Source organism: Bison bison, unplaced genomic scaffold (genome assembly GCF_000754665.1).
Source record: "Bison bison bison isolate TAMUID 2011002044 unplaced genomic scaffold, Bison_UMD1.0 scf7180017864263, whole genome shotgun sequence".
Lineage (NCBI taxonomy): Eukaryota > Metazoa > Chordata > Mammalia > Artiodactyla > Bovidae > Bison > Bison bison.
Window position 1 is genome coordinate 8215130 of NW_011494835.1, and position 18349 is coordinate 8233478.

General features: G+C 46.7%; 1 protein-coding gene across 2 annotated transcripts in view; it reads left to right on the forward strand.

Moving 5' to 3' along the window:
- The window catches only part of TSPAN5 (tetraspanin 5), a 181691-nt gene that overhangs the window by 151697 nt on the left and 11645 nt on the right, over nucleotides 1-18349 (forward strand). For both annotated transcript variants that reach the window (XM_010848320.1, XM_010848321.1), the window contains exon 3: nucleotides 14866-15012. In XM_010848320.1, the coding sequence (XP_010846622.1) occupies nucleotides 14866-15012 (147 nt within the window). The remainder of the gene's footprint in view (nucleotides 1-14865; nucleotides 15013-18349) is intronic.

The following is an 18349-nucleotide window of genomic DNA, read 5'->3' on the forward strand; positions in this document are numbered from 1 at the left end:
AGATTGCTCTGAAGCTGGAAGCTCAGTGCTCTGTCAACCAGCACATTCCCCACTCCGCTCAGCTTGGTTTTAGCCGTACTTTTGATCAACGTCCTCGCTCAAGTCCTCCTTTTAACTCAGACCTTCCTTTAACTCCTTGCTCCAGTGCTACCTGGCAAATTCGGATTCAGTAGGTCTGGGGTGTGGACACCAGGAGGCTCTGTTTTACAAGCTTCCTGTATTATTCTGATTGCAGTCAAGTATAGCTATCACTGATAGAAGGCAGTGACATATTGAGCAGGCCGAGGACAGAACCCAGTGACATGTCACTGGAAATTTCCTTTGGGGTTGACATCATTGACTTGTGTGTGCCCTTGGGTGTCATTAGTCAAGGAGTCTCTAATCCATCTACTTGTCATTGTATCAGACTGTCTTTCTGCATCTTGTCTTTTCTCTGAATAACTAGCCTAGGACTCATATGAACCTTGCTGGCACTTTCTCATTGAACATCATTTTCTTGCCCAGGTACCCAGAAACCTTTATCAGTCAAGTGAGGACTGAGGCATGTTTAATCATTCTTCTCTTCTAGGAACACTTTGCTACTTGGCTTCCAAGATCCATCACATTCTTGAGTTTCATACCTCATTAGCAGTGCCTTCTCATACTTGTTTGCAAAGTCCAGCTGCCTCTTGAATTTCTGAATTCTGGAGAAGCCCCTTGTTTCTCTTCACTCAGGCTCTGGGAATTCTCATTCAGGCTCAGGGCCTCAAGCATCATTGATCACTGATGACTTCCAAATTTACATCTGTGGTCCTGCCCTCTTCTGAACCCCAGTCTCATGCCCAGCATCTCTGCTGAAAGGCCCGCCAGGCTTCTGGAGCTTCATAGCCCAGAGAAACACTCCCGATTTCTCCCCTCACACCTTCTCTTCCCAGTTGCAGGAGATGGCGGCTCGGATCTCTTCACTTGTTTGGGTGTTCTTGACACCCTTGTCTTTTCTTCTCATACCACATTCAGTCTGTCGGCAAACACTGTCAGCTCTGTTTTGAAACTGCACTGAGAATATGATTTCTTCCAACCACCTCCCTTCTACACACTAGTCTAAGCTGCAGCCTTTTGCCTCTGTTAGTGCAGACGTCTCCACTGTTCCCCAGCCTCTGCTCTCGTGCCTCCACTCCCAGCCCTGGCCGTCTCCAAACAGCAGCCGAAGTGATTCTTTTATTTATTTATTTATTTTTATTATTACTTTTTCTATTTTTGGCCGCACTCACAGCTTACGAGATCTTAGTTCCTTGACCAGGGTTTGAACCTGGGTCCCTAGCAGTGAAAGCGTGGACTTCTAACCACTGGACTGCCCAGAGTGATTCAAGCATAAGGCAGAATCCTGTCGCGTCTCTACTTCAAGCCCTCCAGTGCATTTACCGTCTCACTCAAAGCTGAGTACAGTACTGTTACTTCCGGGTCCTTCTTTCCCACGCTGCGCCCGCCCCTGATGCGCTCCAGCCCCAGCTCATCGTCTTGAGTTCCTCCGCCGTCTCGGATGGACCCACCACCCCAGGGTCTTCGTGCCACTCGGCCCCTGAGAGGTGTGTTCTTCTCTAGAGGTCCCACACAGCTGCTTTCCTCTGCTTCCTGGTCTCTGCTCCAGGGCCCCTTCGTCTGTGGGCCTCCCTGGCCTGTTTGAAGCAGCCACTTCTCACGTTAGTCCCAGCCCCTTCCGTGTGCTTTCCCCTCATTCTGTGTTGTCAAAGGACTTACCACTCACACGGATTTTTTTTTTCCCCCTAAACAGGGACTTCTGTTTACTACTACACTCTAGCGCTTAGAACATTAACTGATATGTAATACCATTCAAGAAACATTGCTTGTGGGAAAATGAATGTGCAAAGGGAAGATGAAAGCGTTCTTTTCAACCCTGGCTCTATCATTCAGACCTCTAGTAAGCATATTATCAGTTCTTATAGCCTAAAAGGAAGTAAAGTGATATGTGGTTTCTGGTATCTGATATGGTAAGGGGTTCATTCAGTGTAGAAACAGCAGATTTCTAACATCCAGGGGGAAAAAAAATTATTTCTGGTGTATAAGCGGTAATCTGTGTATGTCTGTCTTGACTTAGGGAAGAATTGGGGATATCTTCCCTTTTCCGTTTTGCCCAGTGTTTATACCCTTTCCCTGCTTTGTGTGGGATTTTATGCAATTTGAGTTCCCCAACCTAGATTGAACCCTGGGCCCTCGGCAATGGGAGCGAGGAGTCCTAACCACTGGACTGCCAGGGAATTCCCATGGTAATGCTTTTGACTTAATTCTTAGGTAGGGGCACGAGGCTGGGTGATAGATCACTGACAGTCGTAAGTGGGGCTACACTGTTGGGGGCAAGGGGGAGACTCGGCTTTTCCAAGTGGGAAAAGTGCGCTCCCCTGGTCCTCAGTGTGAGCTCTTGGTTTCTCCTGTGCCTCCTGCCACCGCTCACACAGCACCAGCCCTCTGCATGGAGGGCAAACCTGGCCTGGCTTGTCTGACCTGGAAGCTCTTTGAGGGCAGGAGCCTGTCTTCTTCAGTTTATTATGCTCAGGTCTAGCATGGTCGGATCCGGGTGCTCGTGACCACGTGAATGAGAATGTGCGGGAGAACTGTATACATTGTGGCAGACCCCATGAGCTGGGGCACAGTGCTGGCCCTGGCAGGTGGGATGGCCATGAGAGGAGCTCTCTAGTCTTTATCACTTTTCTCCCTGGCTGTCCTGGGGATAAGGGTGAGTCTTTTTGCTGGAGGCCTTCCCCCTGACCACTGTCTGTAATGCCAGTCTTCACTTCAGAACCCTCCGGTTGCTGCCTGTCACGATTGTACAATAGGCTCAACCTGGAAGAACTTTGCCGATTTTTCCCAGGAAGGAAAAGCTAGACAAGGAGATTCAGTGATTCAAGCAATTCATAACGGTGGTGGTCAAGGTAGCCAGAGGGAAGTGGTAGGTGGATGCGGTTACCCAGGTAACTTAAAGAGAAAAATGCTTGCCTCCCCTGAAAAAGTACTTGAAGGAGACATTTCTGAGATGCCGAGAATACTTTTGAAGGCTTCATTTCGTGGACTGAAATGTAAGTTTGCATCTCTTTCTCAATTGTCCATGTGATCCCCACAGGCTCTCTGTTGCAGTTGAAAATCTGCAAACTGAACAGCTTTTGTTGAGTATCTAGCAAGTCAGCCTATGCTCTGAGGTGTTGTAAACAGTATGCTCAGCAAAGGCATGATATATGTTAGGGGAAAAAAAAACTTAATTTTTCTCTTTTTGTATGTCCCTGTAAACTTTTTTGCAGAGAAATTTATCAGGAATGAAAATTCAGGTGGATCAAAAATTGAGTGTCTTTGTTGTCCACCCTCAGATACCGCAGTCCTACCCTGGGCCAGGAAGATGCCCTGGAGGAAGAAATGACATCCCACTTCAATATTCTTGCCTGGAGAAATCCCATGGACAGAGGAGCCTGGTGACTACAGTCCACAGGGTTGCACAGAGTTGGACATAACTGAAGTGACTTAGCATACATGCATTCTCATTTTAGGCACTAGTCCAGGCCCAGTTATTAGAAATGAAAATAGTAGTCAGTCATGTCTGACTCTTTGCAACCCCATGGACTGGTGCCCACCTCTGTTCATGGAATTCTCCAGGCAAGAATACTGGAGCGGGTTGCCATTTCCTTCTCCAGGGAATCTTCCTGACCCAGGGATTGAACCCAGGTCTTCTGCACTATAGGCAGATTCTTTACCATGTGAGCCACCAGGGAAGCCCAATTATTAGACAGGGCTGGATAAAAATTGAAACCCCAAACCTCACTTTGCTTTAAAATGTTTGCCTTGCCTGGCACAGTCAACCTTGGGCCCCTGGAGAGAGGAAGGGCCTTTGCCCCCTGCTTCCTCCTGTCCCCCCTCCCCAATCCCCCAGAGGTTTCTCTCCCACTTCCTGCCAGGGCAGAAATGTGGGTGCAGCTTTGCTCTCTAAGCCTGGCAGGTGGTAAAGGGGATGGTGCCTTGGCCCTTTTGAAGTTTCCCCAAGGTCCCTCTGCCTTGCAGTTCCCTTCCTCTGGGTGGGCATCCCTGTTCTAGGTGGCCACCCAGTACCCCTGCCCAGACCTGGTGTCTCCGAGCTTCCTCAGGGATCCTCTTGAAACTTCCTTACTAGGTAGTTCCTTTCTTTTGGATGAAAAGAAATCTGCTCCCTTATCTAGGAAGTGGAGTCACACAACACAGCAACTGCTGAGAAGTCTCATACCATAACCCAGCCCCTCACCCCCTTGATTTCACTGAGGTGTGCAAGAGAAGGAAGTTCTTTGCTTCGTGGTGTGTGTGTGTGTGTGTGTGTGCATGCGCACACAGTAGGAGGTCATCTCCTATTCACTTGGGTTTTCAGATCGTGATCAGTAAAGTCTGAGGTAAGACTATCATATTTTTCTTAACATTTTAGAGACAGGTATATGTTTCCCAGGTGGTGCTAGTGGTAAAGAACCTGCCTGCCAATGCAGGAGACATAAGAGACTTGGGTTTGATCCCTGGTCAGGAAGATCCCCTGGAGAAGGGCATGGCAACCCACTCCAGTATTCATGCCCGGAGAACCCATGGACAGAGGAGCCTGATGGGCTGTATAGTCCATAGTGTTGCAAGGAGTTGGACGCGACTGAATGACTTAACACGCATGCACGCACATATGATGTTACACTGGAAACAAGAACAGTCTTGCCCACTGCTGCTTTTTCTCTTTAGACAGTAGAGCATTGTGGTTGGAACACTGCTCTGGGCTCAAACCCCTGCTCTGCCACTTTCTCACCTGGGTCGCCTGGCAAGTTACTCCATCTCTGGGTCTGTGTCCTGCCATGGAAAATAGTCATACCTGGAAAGTTAACTGTGAGGGGGAAATTATCCAGGTAGCTCTGAGCCTGGCAGTCAGTGCTCAGTCGTGTAGCTCTTAACAGGGCCTTCATCCCACAATTCAGCATCACCACAGGACCCCCAACAGCTTCCTTAGCCCATAGCGTGAGCTTTCTGAATTCACACGTGAGCCTCCTCTGCTCAGAATGCCTTCAGAGTCAAACCCAGCCATGCTCCGCCAGCCTCTGTCTCCTCTCACCACTTGTGACAGTCACATGTGCACCCCGCGGTGGGCCAGGTCCACCTTGTCTCTGCCCTTGCTGACATGACCTTCTGCCCCTCCCGTGTACACTCATGTAACACACACTAATACCTCTTCCCAGAACCCTCCTACTAACCTGTCCCCCCTCTAGACTAGCTCCTGAGGGTGTCCCCATACGTTCACTCTGAATATCCATGACTTGCACAGTATCTGGCGCGTCTCAGGTGATTCCCAGGAAACTGTTTGCTCAGGAACTGAATGAGTTGTGCATCTCTGAAGCTCTAGGATACAGTGATCACCTACCACTACATTAGACTTTGTTTGGGGTTTTTTTTTTTTTTTGGCTTTAGTTGCAGGGACACTGTGATCAGAGTCTCTATTACATATTTCAGTTTAAACTTTTTACTTAGGAATATTCTGGATATGTTTCTCATCTTCTGCACATGGACACAAAATACCCGGAGAGTGGCTCGGAACATGCTGGGTTTTTGAAAAATGACACTTTCGCAGGTGGCTGTGTTTCCTTGTTCGAAGAGGCAGTTGCTCCACCCAGGTGGTGGTGGTTTCCTGGCCTGAGCGCGGTACCAGCGAGGGCACCACATGGCTGGCCTCCCCATCAGAGGCTCGGTTGCAGGATTTTCTGGAGCCCTGAGAGACAGCTGTCTTCTCTTCTTCTTCCTCACCACAAAAGCAGGTCATGGCCATTTTTTATCTTTAAGAAAGGATTACTTGAATCTCACCATGACCTTTTCTGACAAGAAAAATACGGGAAACCACATGTCTTGAAAGCGTCTGGTCTTCCTTTAACCTCGTGTCTCTTTGCCAGGCTGTGAGTTATGCTGCCCTGCGCCCTTACATCTCTCTGAACTGCTCAGGTCCCAGCAAGCTCCTGTCTCTCTACATCCTCTCCCTGGATTCTGCAGCAGTTCCTTAGACAGACGGGGGTTCTGGGGTGTGCAGAGCAACTTTGTCCTGTAACATCTGTAGAGGATCTCTGATGACTTGTTGGGGGCAGGTGGCCCTGTGGCCCAGCTTGGACTTCCTGTGGTCATTGTCACCAGCTTTCCAGGGCCACCCCCTCCAAGTAGCTCATTTTCTTGAAACTGTCCTGTCTTGGCATTCTTTCTCAAGTAGGGAAATGCTGCTCCCCCTCTTACTCTAGGAAAACTGGTGCCCGTTTCACCCAGTGTAGTGTAGAGAGGGTGGGTGAGGTGGGACGCAGGATCATAAATCTCAAAGGGGCCCATCTGGCCTGGCTGTGCCTGCACATTCCATAGGCTTGTCTCTGTTTCTCATCCAGCCGCTGGAAGGAATGTGCTCGTATATGCCAAAGCAGAAGAGTCCCAGACCTTGGGGGCTTATTGATGCTATTTTTGCTTTTTTTTTTTTTTGCTATGTGAGTTGAGAGAAAAGAAAGTGAAGCTTGCCAGGTGGCACACAGAGGTCGCTCTGTGCTGCTGGGGAAAACCACAGATACTCCTGAGGTTTATGGGTTTGAAACCCTCCTGGAGCTTCGCTTGCATGTTCGTATCTGCACGTGTGTAGAAACCTCTTACAGGAAGAAACAGTAACTCAGAACATAGTCCTTGATGGCAGAACCCTGGAAAGAAATGACTTAAATTCCAGAGATTATTGAATGCATGAGGTGCTGATGAGTAGATGGAAGCTGGAGGGAAGATGGACTGGTTTTTCCACATCCTGACTGAGACATACCAGGGTCTTCTCAGGTGGTGCTAGTGGTAAAGAACCCGCCTGCCAAAGCAGGAGATGTGAGAGAGAGGAGTTCGATCCCTGGGCAGGGAAGTTCCCTTGGAGGAGGACACGGCAACTCACTCCAGTATCCTTGCCTGAAGAATCCCCTGGACGGAGGAGCCTGATGGGCTACAGTCCATGGAGTTGCACAGAGTCAGACACAGCTGCAGTGGCTGAGCACACGCACACTGAGACTTACCAGGCCTCTCAGACCACTGAAGGATGGGACCTCACCGAGAACGGGACGTGGTTTAGTAAGTGGAAAGTAATCCAGGACCCGTGACTCCCTGGTGACCAGAGTGCCTGGTCGGGTTTCTAAGCAGCAGCTGTGCCCCTGGCCTGGTTGAGGTGTGTAATCTCAGCCACGTGGCGGCCGACCTGCGCCTGGCTGCTTCTCTCTGCTCTCTCCTCTGCTTCACCACTTCTTTGTACTCTTGGCTCCCACCCACTCGTGGCTTCTGCTTACTCCTGACCTCTCTCTCCCTTCTGCCTTTACTCTGAGTGCCTTTCAGGTGACTTCCCATTTCTGGAGAAAGAAGGTTGATTGGCAGGTCAGTTCCTCCCACCTCCGTAAGACATCATCCTACGTGGGCGTGGCTTTCTTGGAAGAGGGTCCCGCAGGCCAAGTGCCAGAGCAAAATAGATTTCTCTCCAAAGCTGTTGGTTAGAGGCCCCTCCAGCGTGCTGCTATAGCAGCGGTCCCCGACATTTTGGGCACCAGAGACCGGTTTCGGGGAAGGCAGTTTTTCCATGGGATGGGCTGGGGCCGGGGGGACGGTATGGTTTAGGCGGTAGTGCAGTGACGGGGGAGTGGCACAGGAGGCTTGGCTTGCTTGCTTCTTGCTGTGTGGCCCCGGTTCCTAACAGGCCGTGAGCCAGGGACTCTGTTCTATAGCATCCGCTGTCGTCCTCTTGGTCTAGTAATGATGAAATGATGATGCTGATCAACTTTGATTGAATTCTTGTTATTTGCCAAAGACGTAGCCTAATATTTGAATTTACTTGGATTATTTTCTACATCCTCATAGTAACCTTATGATGTAAGGTACCATTTCACAGATGTGGAAATTGAGGTTTAGGCAGGTTTGGTACCTTAACCAAGATCACTCTGGTGTAAGTAGTGCAACTGAAAGTCAAGACAACGTAGTCTATACTGCAGCATCCTCTCTGTCTGTCTGTCTTACATTTAACCCTTGTCTGTTGTTCAGTTGCCAAGTCGTGTCCAACTGTTGGTGACCCCATGGGCTGCAGCATGTCAGGATTCCCTGTCCCTCACCATCTCCTGGAGTTTGCCCAAGTTCATGTCCATTGCATCAGTGATGCCATCCAGCCATCTCATCCTCTGAGGCCCTCTTCTTCTTCAATCTTTCCCAGCATCAGGGTCTTTTCCAAGGAGTCAGTTCTTCACATCAGGTGGCCAAAGTGTTAGAGCTTTAGCTTCAGCATCGGTCCTTCCAATGAATATGCAGGACTGATTTCCTTTAGGATTGACTGGTTTGATCTCCTTGGTGTCCAAGGGACTCTCAAGAGTATTCTCCAGCACCACAGTTCAAAAGCATCAATTCTTTGGCGCTCAGCCTTCTTTATGGTCGAACTCTCACATCCATACATGACTACTGGAAAGGACATAGCCTTGACTCTACAGACCTTTGTTGGCAAAGTGACGTCTTTGCTTTTTAACACACTGTCTAGGTTTGTCGTAGCTCTTGTCTGAAGTGAAAGTAGCTCAGTCGTGTCTGACTCTGTGATCCCATGGACTATACAGTCCATGGAATTTTCCAGGCCAGAGTTCTGGAGTGGGTTGCCATTTCCTTCTCCAGGGGATCTTCCCAACCCAGGGATCGAACCCAGCTCTTGTCTATATACTACCCCTTTTCTGGATTCCAAGGGAAATTGCAGGTGAGCCAGGGAGCTTGAGGACAGAATGGTTCGTGCAGAAGGAGACTGGAATGCTCTCTGCCACACCCTAGAGCAGGTTTGTCTGAGTGGCTGAAATTTCAGTCTCCCTTGTATGGTGACAGATGCACATCAGTACCTTTCTTGTTTGTTGACTCTCTAAACTTCTGTTATAATGATATTGCCTCAGCTGTGTTCCATTAATGTATCTTATTTCTTAGACACCTATTGGTCTCCTTGCTTAGTTCTGCGAGATACCGTCTAGTACTTCGGGGATAGTGGAAATCTCCTATTTTCACTGGTGAATCATCACTTAAAAACTCCAGATTGATACGCCAAGAGCTAGTTGTCTTATAGCCAATTTGTGGACTGGCTAATTTGCTGAAAGTATTTGTTTCAACTTTTTAAATTGACTGCTGTTCATTTTGTCTTTATAGCAGCACTTTGCTATGGTCAATTTGTTTTTGCTTCTGCTGCCTGCTGCAGCAACAGCTATAGACTTGGAGATGACTGAGAGTCACAAGAATACAGATACAGGTATAGATAGTACGGGCTTCCCTGATAGCTCAGTTGGTAAAGAATCTGCCAGCAATGCAGGAAACCCTGGTTCGATTCCTGGATAGGGAAGATCCGCTGGAGAAGGGATAGGCTACCCACTCCAGTATTCTTGGGCTTCCCTTGTGGCTCAGCTGGTAAAGAATCCGCCTACAATGTGGGAGACCTGGGTTTGTTTGATTCCTGGGTTGGGAAGATCCCCTGGAGAAGGGAAAGGCTACCCACTCCAGTATTCTGGCCTGGAGAATTCCATGGACTGTATAGTCCACGGGGCTGCAAAGAGTCAGACACAACAGAGTGATGTTCACTTTCACTTTCACGCAGATATTATGAATATGAAGAATTCTTATGAATGCTTATTTATACTAATTTTTCTTAATATAATCTTAATATATGAACAGGTTTCCCAGTTGTTGCCTGTGGTATAGAACCCACCTACCAATGCAGGAGGCGTAAGAGAGAGGGGTTCAATCCCTGGGTTGGCAAGATTGCCTGGAGGAGGAGTTTGCACCACACTCCAGTATTCTTGCCTGGAGAATCCCATGGACAGAGAATCCATGGGTTTGCAAAGAGTCTGACATGACTGAAGTGACTTAGCATGCATGCAATGTATTAACAAAGAATATGTGTATAGGAGATCCGCCTATATTCTTGAGACTGTGGTATTTGAATATATTCTTCTTGTGACTTGCAGTCTTGGTCTCTGGCTTTCTCTCTCATTCTGCCTCTTTCCTTTTCTGTCTTTGCTGTTGCTATTCAGATTTTCACCTTCACATCAACCATCACAATTGACTAAAGGAATAAGTACATGCGGACAACTACTCTGCTTCTCATCCATTTATCCTTATTCCAATTAGATTCTACTTCAGAGGATATTTTCTGAGCTTACATGCACAATCTAGTGCCCTTGACGTCTTTGACTCCCAGGGCTTTGCTGCAGGATACACGCAGGAGGAAGAGGAGGACTTCCTAGTGGGGTACATACAGGCTGTGTGTGTTCTCACATCAGCAGTAGTTTGGGGTGCAAAGGAGGGCAGCCAGTTGACATTTTGTATGTTTATTTTTTTCAATAAGTTTGAGTTTTAAAAAGTTGTTAATTTAAACCCAAGGACGGAACATTCAAGTCAATATGGAGAACTAGAGCTAAAATCATGTCTGGATTGTCAGTGACATAGACAAAACCTAAAAGTTCCTTCCATAACTGCTTGTTTCATAAATGATGCTGAGTTGATCGTGAGTCAACATGAATGAGACTATTTACACTGACTCAGTCGCTGTGTGGACTGGAAATATCAACTAGCTGAGGAAAGGTATCGTTAAATCTAACACTTGTCTCTTCACCTTCCCATCCCACTTCCCGTCTGTTTCCCAGCCCACCCCCAACACTTTTTTTCCAGTGTAAATTGGGAGCTTTAGTTTTTGTTGTTTTAAATAAAAACTCAAATGGATACATTTTATTTCTTTTTTTCCTTTTTTTTTTTTAAATTGAAGGATAATTACAATACTGTGTTGGTTTCTGCCAAATATCAACTTGAACTAGCCAGCCATAAGTGTACCTATGTCCCCTCCGTCTTGAACCTCCCACCTCCTACCCCATGCCACCCCTCTGGGTGGTCACAAAGCCCCAGTTTGAGTTCCCTGCGTCATACAGCAAATTCCCACTGGCTATCTATTTTACACATGTTAGTGTATATGTTTCCCTGCTACTCTCTCCAGAGGGCTTTAGTTTTGGTTGTGCTTGTGTGTGTGTGTGTCTGTGTATGTACCCATACGTGCAGCTATAAAGCCCAGTGTATCCAGCGCTTTGTTTTGTTGTGTGGAACTTTTCAGGTGCAAATCGGCTCCACATAGAACCCGTTTACGCAGTCATGGAGTCTAAGGCTCCTGAGTGACTTGCAGAACTCATGGTCAGGCCAGGATCTAATATCAGCAGGATTTCTCTCCCTACTCTCGTTACTTGCTGCTCGCTGCAGACTGACTTTCTCTACAAAGTGAAACACACAGCATGGGGCTCCAGAGTTGAACCTTTTATAGCTTCAGACTCTAGAGACAGATATTTATTCTAAATCCTGGGGTTGAGGAAGGGGAATTTCAGGCTTTCTGACTCTCACCCAGGTGGTGGGGTTATGTGAGAACTCTGAGTAGCTCATGGAGTGGGTTTGGGGAGAGTGGACCTTTACAAGGAGGAGGGGGCCCTGTTCCCAGAAGAACAGGGCGGTGCCCTCTTCTAGGTTCCTAGAAGCCTAGGTGTCTGCTGCCGGCGGGCTTGCACATTCCTGAGGATTTACCACGAATCTGAATGTCTATTTTAAATCCCTTGGCTGACTTAACTGTAATCTTAGATTTTTTTTTTTTCCTTCCGGCTTCTTGTTAACTATACAAGCTTTAATTATAATTACTCTTCAGCTGGCATGTTCTAGCACTTCTTACTCATTTGTCAAATTGAGCTTAACACAATCAAAAAGTCCAGGGAAAGACCCCATCTTTGAGACAGCAGAAGGCTGAACTGTCAGCTGCCCATCATTTTTGTAATCCACAGTCTTGTTGCCTCGATTATGTTCAGCTCCTCTTTGGTTGCTCTGTGTAGTTAGAAGCAGTAAGACTGCTCTTTAGTGACTATTTGGAGGCATTGCACAGGTGAAAAAGTCTTTTTTTCTATCTCCAATCAGGTAAGCCATCCTAATCCTAAGAAAAAGAAGACCAGGCATTGACTGCCACACTTTGTGTTTTAAGATGTGAGTTGGTTTCCAACAGATAACTACCTGGAATTCATTAAAAATAAAGTTCTTGGTCGTCTTTTCTGTCCTTTGCAGAATTTTATTTCCTCCGAGCTCTCAGTATCTGGCTCCAGCCCTGTCTTTTGCCACAATGTAGGATTAAATGAGTAGGATCTGCAGTCCAGCTCGGGCCCCAGATGATTGTTGTTTCCATGGAAACAGTTGAAGGCCTCTCAATTAAAACTGCCCCTGCAGGCTGGGGAATCTAAAAGTATGAAAATGAGTTTGTCTGAGAAGCCAAATTCTCATATTCCAAGTTAAACCCAGAGAGGACAGTGCCCCAGGAATCCACTGACAGCTGGAATCGCACTTTTTTTTGCCTTTAAGGGAGGGAATGTCTTGGTATTTCAGGCCCAGGTGTGTGTGTGTGTGTATGTGTGTGTTGGGTTCCTTGCTTTGCTGAATTCCCCAGATAACTGTCCTTGTTATCCACGGAGCTCTTTGTGTACAGCCATGGATCACCGAAGAGTGTTTGGGAACAATCTGATCTTTGCTCAGACTCTGGTGTGAATCACAAACAACAAGCCCATTAAACATGGATGAAATCATAGAATGGTCTTAAAGTTGGAAGGAACCTAAAGGTCAGTAAGTCCCTATTTCCCCTTCACTTGAGAATCCCTCCTGGAGCCCTGCTGATGGAGGTTCACAGCTTTGATTCCCACGTGAGGGGAAGCACCCCCATGAAGGGAGGCCCTGGTTTCTCAAGCAGCCTTCTCCAACCCATCACTAGAGACCTGCTGGCATTAGAAAGGTCACTTTATGCTGGAACTGACATCTCTTCCTGTCTCTTCCAGCCTTGGTGCCAGATAAATTGAATCTATGTCTCCCATAATTAAAGTTGACTTTATAAAGTGTAAGAATGTTATCACATAGCCCAAAAGCCCTCTCCTCTCCTGGCTGAGTGGGTCTGAAACATCAGGACCTGAAGCATTAACACTTACATTCATAGGCATTCTGAGGGGAGAGGTTGGTTTCTCCCCGTTGCGCGACCCTCACCACTTACTGTCACTTAGATTTTGTCTGACTCCTCTTGCAATTTTTTTTTCCCCCTCAGCATCGTTTGTGTAGGTGGAGAATTGGTTATGGTATTTCTGTGTTTTCCTTTTTCCCTGTACAGTATTCATAGTTCAGAACTTGGAACTCTAAGAAACACAAGATTGGATCCAGCCATTGGTCTGTGCAGTTTCATGAAGGGTGTGGCTGCCTTGTATGATGTCACCCCAGACATTAGTGAATACACCCTACATTCCTAAGTGTTTAATACTCTCTCAGCCCTTCATTTGTGACTTTATTTAAACTCTGGCCTTTTTCATAAGGTTTAATTGAACATTGTAAGGATCCTTTATGCCTCATGCGTACTATTATTAACACTCTATTATTGTCCTTAAGGTGATCCCTGCCTACCCCCGCCCCCCACAAGAAACAAAAACCTTACAAACAAATTCTCTTGTTCAACATTGCTGCAACTTTAAAATGGGTTAAAACATAAAAACCCTAAACTCCATTGTTGATTAGTGCTGACTGACAAGTGCTGGGAAGCAAATACATAGCCTCCATTTGGTAGACAAGGATTATTGAAGTAGGTATTCTGTTCTGGTTCTAAAAAATCAATAGCTGTGAGACCTTCAGCAAGCCACCAGACCTCTCTGTTTCCATTTTCCTCAAGTATAAAAGGAGATGATTGCTTCCTATTCTTCCAGGTTGTTGGGAATGCTTTGAAAACAAATTGTTTAATTTTAAAGGCTTTATAGCAAACTATACCATGGTACTCTGGGGGTGTTTTGAGAGCTCAAAACAAACTTAATAAGATAAAAAAAAATATTGATGATATTGGATATTTAAGACTCACAGATTTCCACGGTTTCAAAATAACAGTAGCTGGCCTCTGTAAGAATGAATATTAAATATATACCTTCCGTTATAGAGAAAAAATTCTCATATAATTTCTAACATAGACTCTGGGTGGTATTTGATGTGATATCACACTTAAGAAAAGATTTCAGTAAAGAAGTGGTATTATTTGTGGAGAGATGAAATTACTCTGGGTTCTTCTGGCAGGAGAATAAACAGGTTGCAAGCTGGGGAATAACCTCTGATTTGTAAGTCATTTAAATCCCAGTCCTTAAAAAAAGGGGAGTAAAAGAATACCCTAGTAACTCAACATGGGCAGCCCATCAGTACAAATCACCCAAGTGGGCTTTGGGGATATGAGCTTGATGGGGTCTCCTGACAGTTCAAGGGTAGGCCTGAGGTGAGTTTTTCTCTGGAAAACTTTTAGGGTCTTGGGGCTGGGGCTGTCTGCCATGTTGGCTTTAAGATTGCAGCTCTACCCTTACTTCCTGAGAAATGCCAAGGGCTCGGAGCTGGCCCTGGTCTGGCATCTGCATGCCCCGGGGCTGTAAGGATGACTCCTTTTGGGTGTTGAAAGGTGTTTTTCCTACACATCTGTTTTTTACTCAAGACCACTTGTATTTGGAGATACGGAAAGCAAAGGTAACAACCATATCTTTTCCGTACAGGGTCTAGTGACAGTTTCTTGGGATCATGTCTTCGTTTTATATAGTTTTACTAAAAATATGAACCCATCTAGTCCTTGGAAAGAAAGTAGGTTTTCTTCTCTTTTTCTTTTCTTTTCTCTATTTTGTAGTGTTTCTTGACGTGATGTGACGTGATCAGATCACCTGTGAAGGTTTTCCTGGGGTGGGGCGGGAAGAGACCCCAGTGATCATCTGTTCATGCTGGAAAACTGACCTTGCCTCCCAATGCCCTGTTGTCTGCTCTGTCCAACAGGGAGTTCTGTCCAACATCTCTTCCATCACCGATCTCGGCGGCTTTGACCCCGTTTGGCTCTTCCTCGTGGTGGGAGGAGTGATGTTCATCCTGGGATTTGCTGGGTGCATTGGAGCTCTGCGGGAAAACACTTTCCTTCTCAAGTTTGTAAGTACCATACTCCACTTACACACCGAGAGCCAGAGCCTCATCTCACATCAGGAGGACACCCTTTCGAGGCAGGAGTGAGCCGCAACCAAAGGCACTGGCAAGACTGTGGCCTGAGTAATGTTTCTCTTTTAGGAGAGCACTTTAGATGCCCACCACCACCCTCCTCTACCCATGTGCCTGCGTGCTAAGTTACTAAGCTATATCTGACTGCTTGCAACCCTATGGACTGTAGCCCACCAGGCTCCTCTGTCCATCGGATTCTCCAGGCAAGAATACTGTGAGTGGTTTGCCATGCCCTTCTGCAGGGGATTTTCTAGACCCAGGGGTTGAACCCATGTCTCTTACGTCTCTTGCATTGGCAGGTGGGTTCTTTATCACTAGCCCCACCTGGGAAGCCCCTCTCCCCATGCCTCCTTAATAACATCAGCACCACCCATGGGGGTTTTGTACATAGATATCACAAGTTTGCAGTCCAGCCCTGAAAATAGCTTTAGAACTAAAGTAGGTCTGTATACGTATCTAGTTTTCTTCTTTTGGGTGATTTTTGCCCCCTCTTTTAAGTACATAGTCAGTAGAAAGCTGACTGGCTTTCAGGTAGTTGGTTCAGAGAAGCCAGACATAAGCACAGTGGCTGTGACCTGTCCAGATTAAGTCTGTTAAACAGAAGGCCCTGGTGACTATAGAGAAACGGTAAACATGCATTTCCTGTGTTCTCTGCTGGTGCAAAGGCCGCCTTTGTGTGACCAGCGTAATTTTTAGATCGCTTGCAGGATATCTGGTGTGATCTGTTAGCATGAATATTTTTGGAGGAGTTTGACTCAGGGGTGGGTAAGTATTAAAAGTCAAGAATGAAAAGGAAAAGCCTCTTCCTTTGGAGATTTCTTCCGCAGGAGATCAAAATGGCATGTGCTTCCCTGTGTGTCTCTGAAGTCAGTTTGGTAGGTGTAGTCAGTGGTCAGGAGTGTGCCTGCCTGTCCGGAGCTTGGCATTCTGGTAGGTGTCTGTCTCATGGCACAACAGCATCCACTTCCCTCTCCAAGAACAGAAAAATGAATTAAAGAAAAAAGACAAACCCACCTTTCCATGGTGAGGGAAGACCGTGACTTGGAGAGATCTGCATTAGTGTTACAGCCGCCGTCCCTGGGCGGCTCCTCTCCCTCTGCTGATGCAGCGTTGTCTAGGGACATGTGCACTCAAACAAGAGCATCGACTAGAGCTGGTCCCGACAGCCATGCTGCATGGGATTCCCATCTTAGCACTTTCACCACGTCTCCTCTGGCATCTTTTCTTGAATTTCCCTAAGAAAAGCAGACTCAGTTTCACCATCCATCAGTCAGTCAGTCAGTCAGTTCAGTCACTTAGTCGTGTCCGACTCGTTGCGACCCCATGAATCGCAGCACACCAGGCCTCCCTGTCCATCACCAACTCCCGGAGTTCACCCAGACTCACGTCCATTGAGTCAGTGATGCCATCCAGCCATCTCATCCTCTGTAGTCCCCTTCTCCTCCTGCCCCCAATCCCTCCCAGCATCAGAGTCTTTTCCAATGAGTCAACTCTTCACATGAGGTGGCCAAAGTACTGGAGTTTCAGCTTTAGCATCATTCCTTCCAAAGAAATCCCAGGGCTGATCTCCTTCAGAATGGACTGGTTGGATCTCCTTGCAGTCCAAGGGACTCTCAAGAGTCTTCTCCACCACCACCCCATGCTAACTCTTTTTGAATTTGAGCACCTCTGCCTCAGACAAGGTTCTGGAGGCTGTTTAACTGGAAAGTTCATATAACTCATGCTAACAGGGAAAACCAAGGATTGCTTGGTCCTGTGTACAATTTAATGAGTGCTTGGTTCCCTGTTCTTTATATGTAGGTCTGTGTTGCAAGTAAAGACTGTTCCAGGAATGCGAGAGAGCTGGGTTCAATCCCTGGGTTGGGAAGATCCCCTGGAGAAGAAAACGGCAACACACTCTAGTATTCTTGCCTGGAGAATCCCTGTGGACAGAAGGACCTGGCGGGCTACAATCCATGGGGTCACAGAGAGTCGGACATGAACTGAGCAACTAATCACAGCACAACCACATGTTGTAAATAGTTTTACACACACACACACACACACACACACACTTTATTCCTCACCTAGTCTTGACCTCTGGAGTCCTAAGGAGAGCTTTGTCCCTGATTGTGACCTACCAACCCAGCAGTCTTCTTGACATGAGATATTTCTAAATGTTTGAGCTCACCTCACTCAGCTTCTCTATAGCCTCAGTGGTCTCAGATCATACTACTGGCCACTATTTTATCAGTGTTAGTCTCCTTTTCCCCTTTAATGTGATTTACTGGCATGTGGTTTGGTTTATAAGGGTAGTATCTTTAGTAGATCTGATGATTTTTGTAGTTGAAGATACCAGAGTTAACTGAACAGACAGAAATACATACATTTCTCTAGATTAGCATCTTAATTTACGAAGTCCCACATTGAAAATGAAGAGAATAGTGTTGTTTCTTGTGTTTTTTTTTTTTGAGACTTGGAGAATATTTTAAATGCCCTCTCTCTCCACTTAGTACAATCAAAACTGGCCTAGAATATGCTTTGAGCAGGAGCTGTGACAGAAGTAGGAAGTAAATGTCAACATGGCTCCAAACAGCCTCAAAGGTCGGATGCCAGAAGGCTAAGAGAGCTGCTGAGGGAAACCCAGGGGCTGGGAATGAGCTTCCTGGTTGACTGAGGCCCTGAGGTGAAGCCTGTGTGTCAATCTCTGTCCCATAGGAAATGGGGGAAATTAGCTCACGGCATCCGAGGGAGGCAGATTTCTGCCAAATACTTGAGAAGAATTTTATTTGGACTCAATTTCTGATTATGTACGTTATGATTCATTATGAGAAAACGTATCAGAGTGACTGGAACGTGAACTTGCCTCTATGATGGAGGCAGACATCTAATTAATACCTTTGCATGGCCTCTGGTTTGCGTGTACACACCTGTGAACTGGCTATGGTTTTTCTCACTCCTATAGTGTGTCATCTGTTATACTGACGTGTAGAGTGCTCCCTGATGAAGGAGGGAGTCGTTTTATGTGGTGGGGTAGGCAGTGTGTGAAAAAGTAGTAGGATTTTTTCCCTCTCTTTTTTCTAGATTGAGGAAAGCTTACTTTGAAATTCTTGGTAGTACTGGTGACTGTTAAGAGCTGTTTAGATTCCTTTTGTGGTGAACTCACCAAGGACCGATAGCCAGGAGCTCTGTGGAACCTGAGGGGCTGAGCTAGAAGGTCTAGAATTGTGGCCTAAACCATGGGGTCCTGGACTTTGGCAGGCCCTTCTTCCTTCCAACCCTTCCCTCCCCT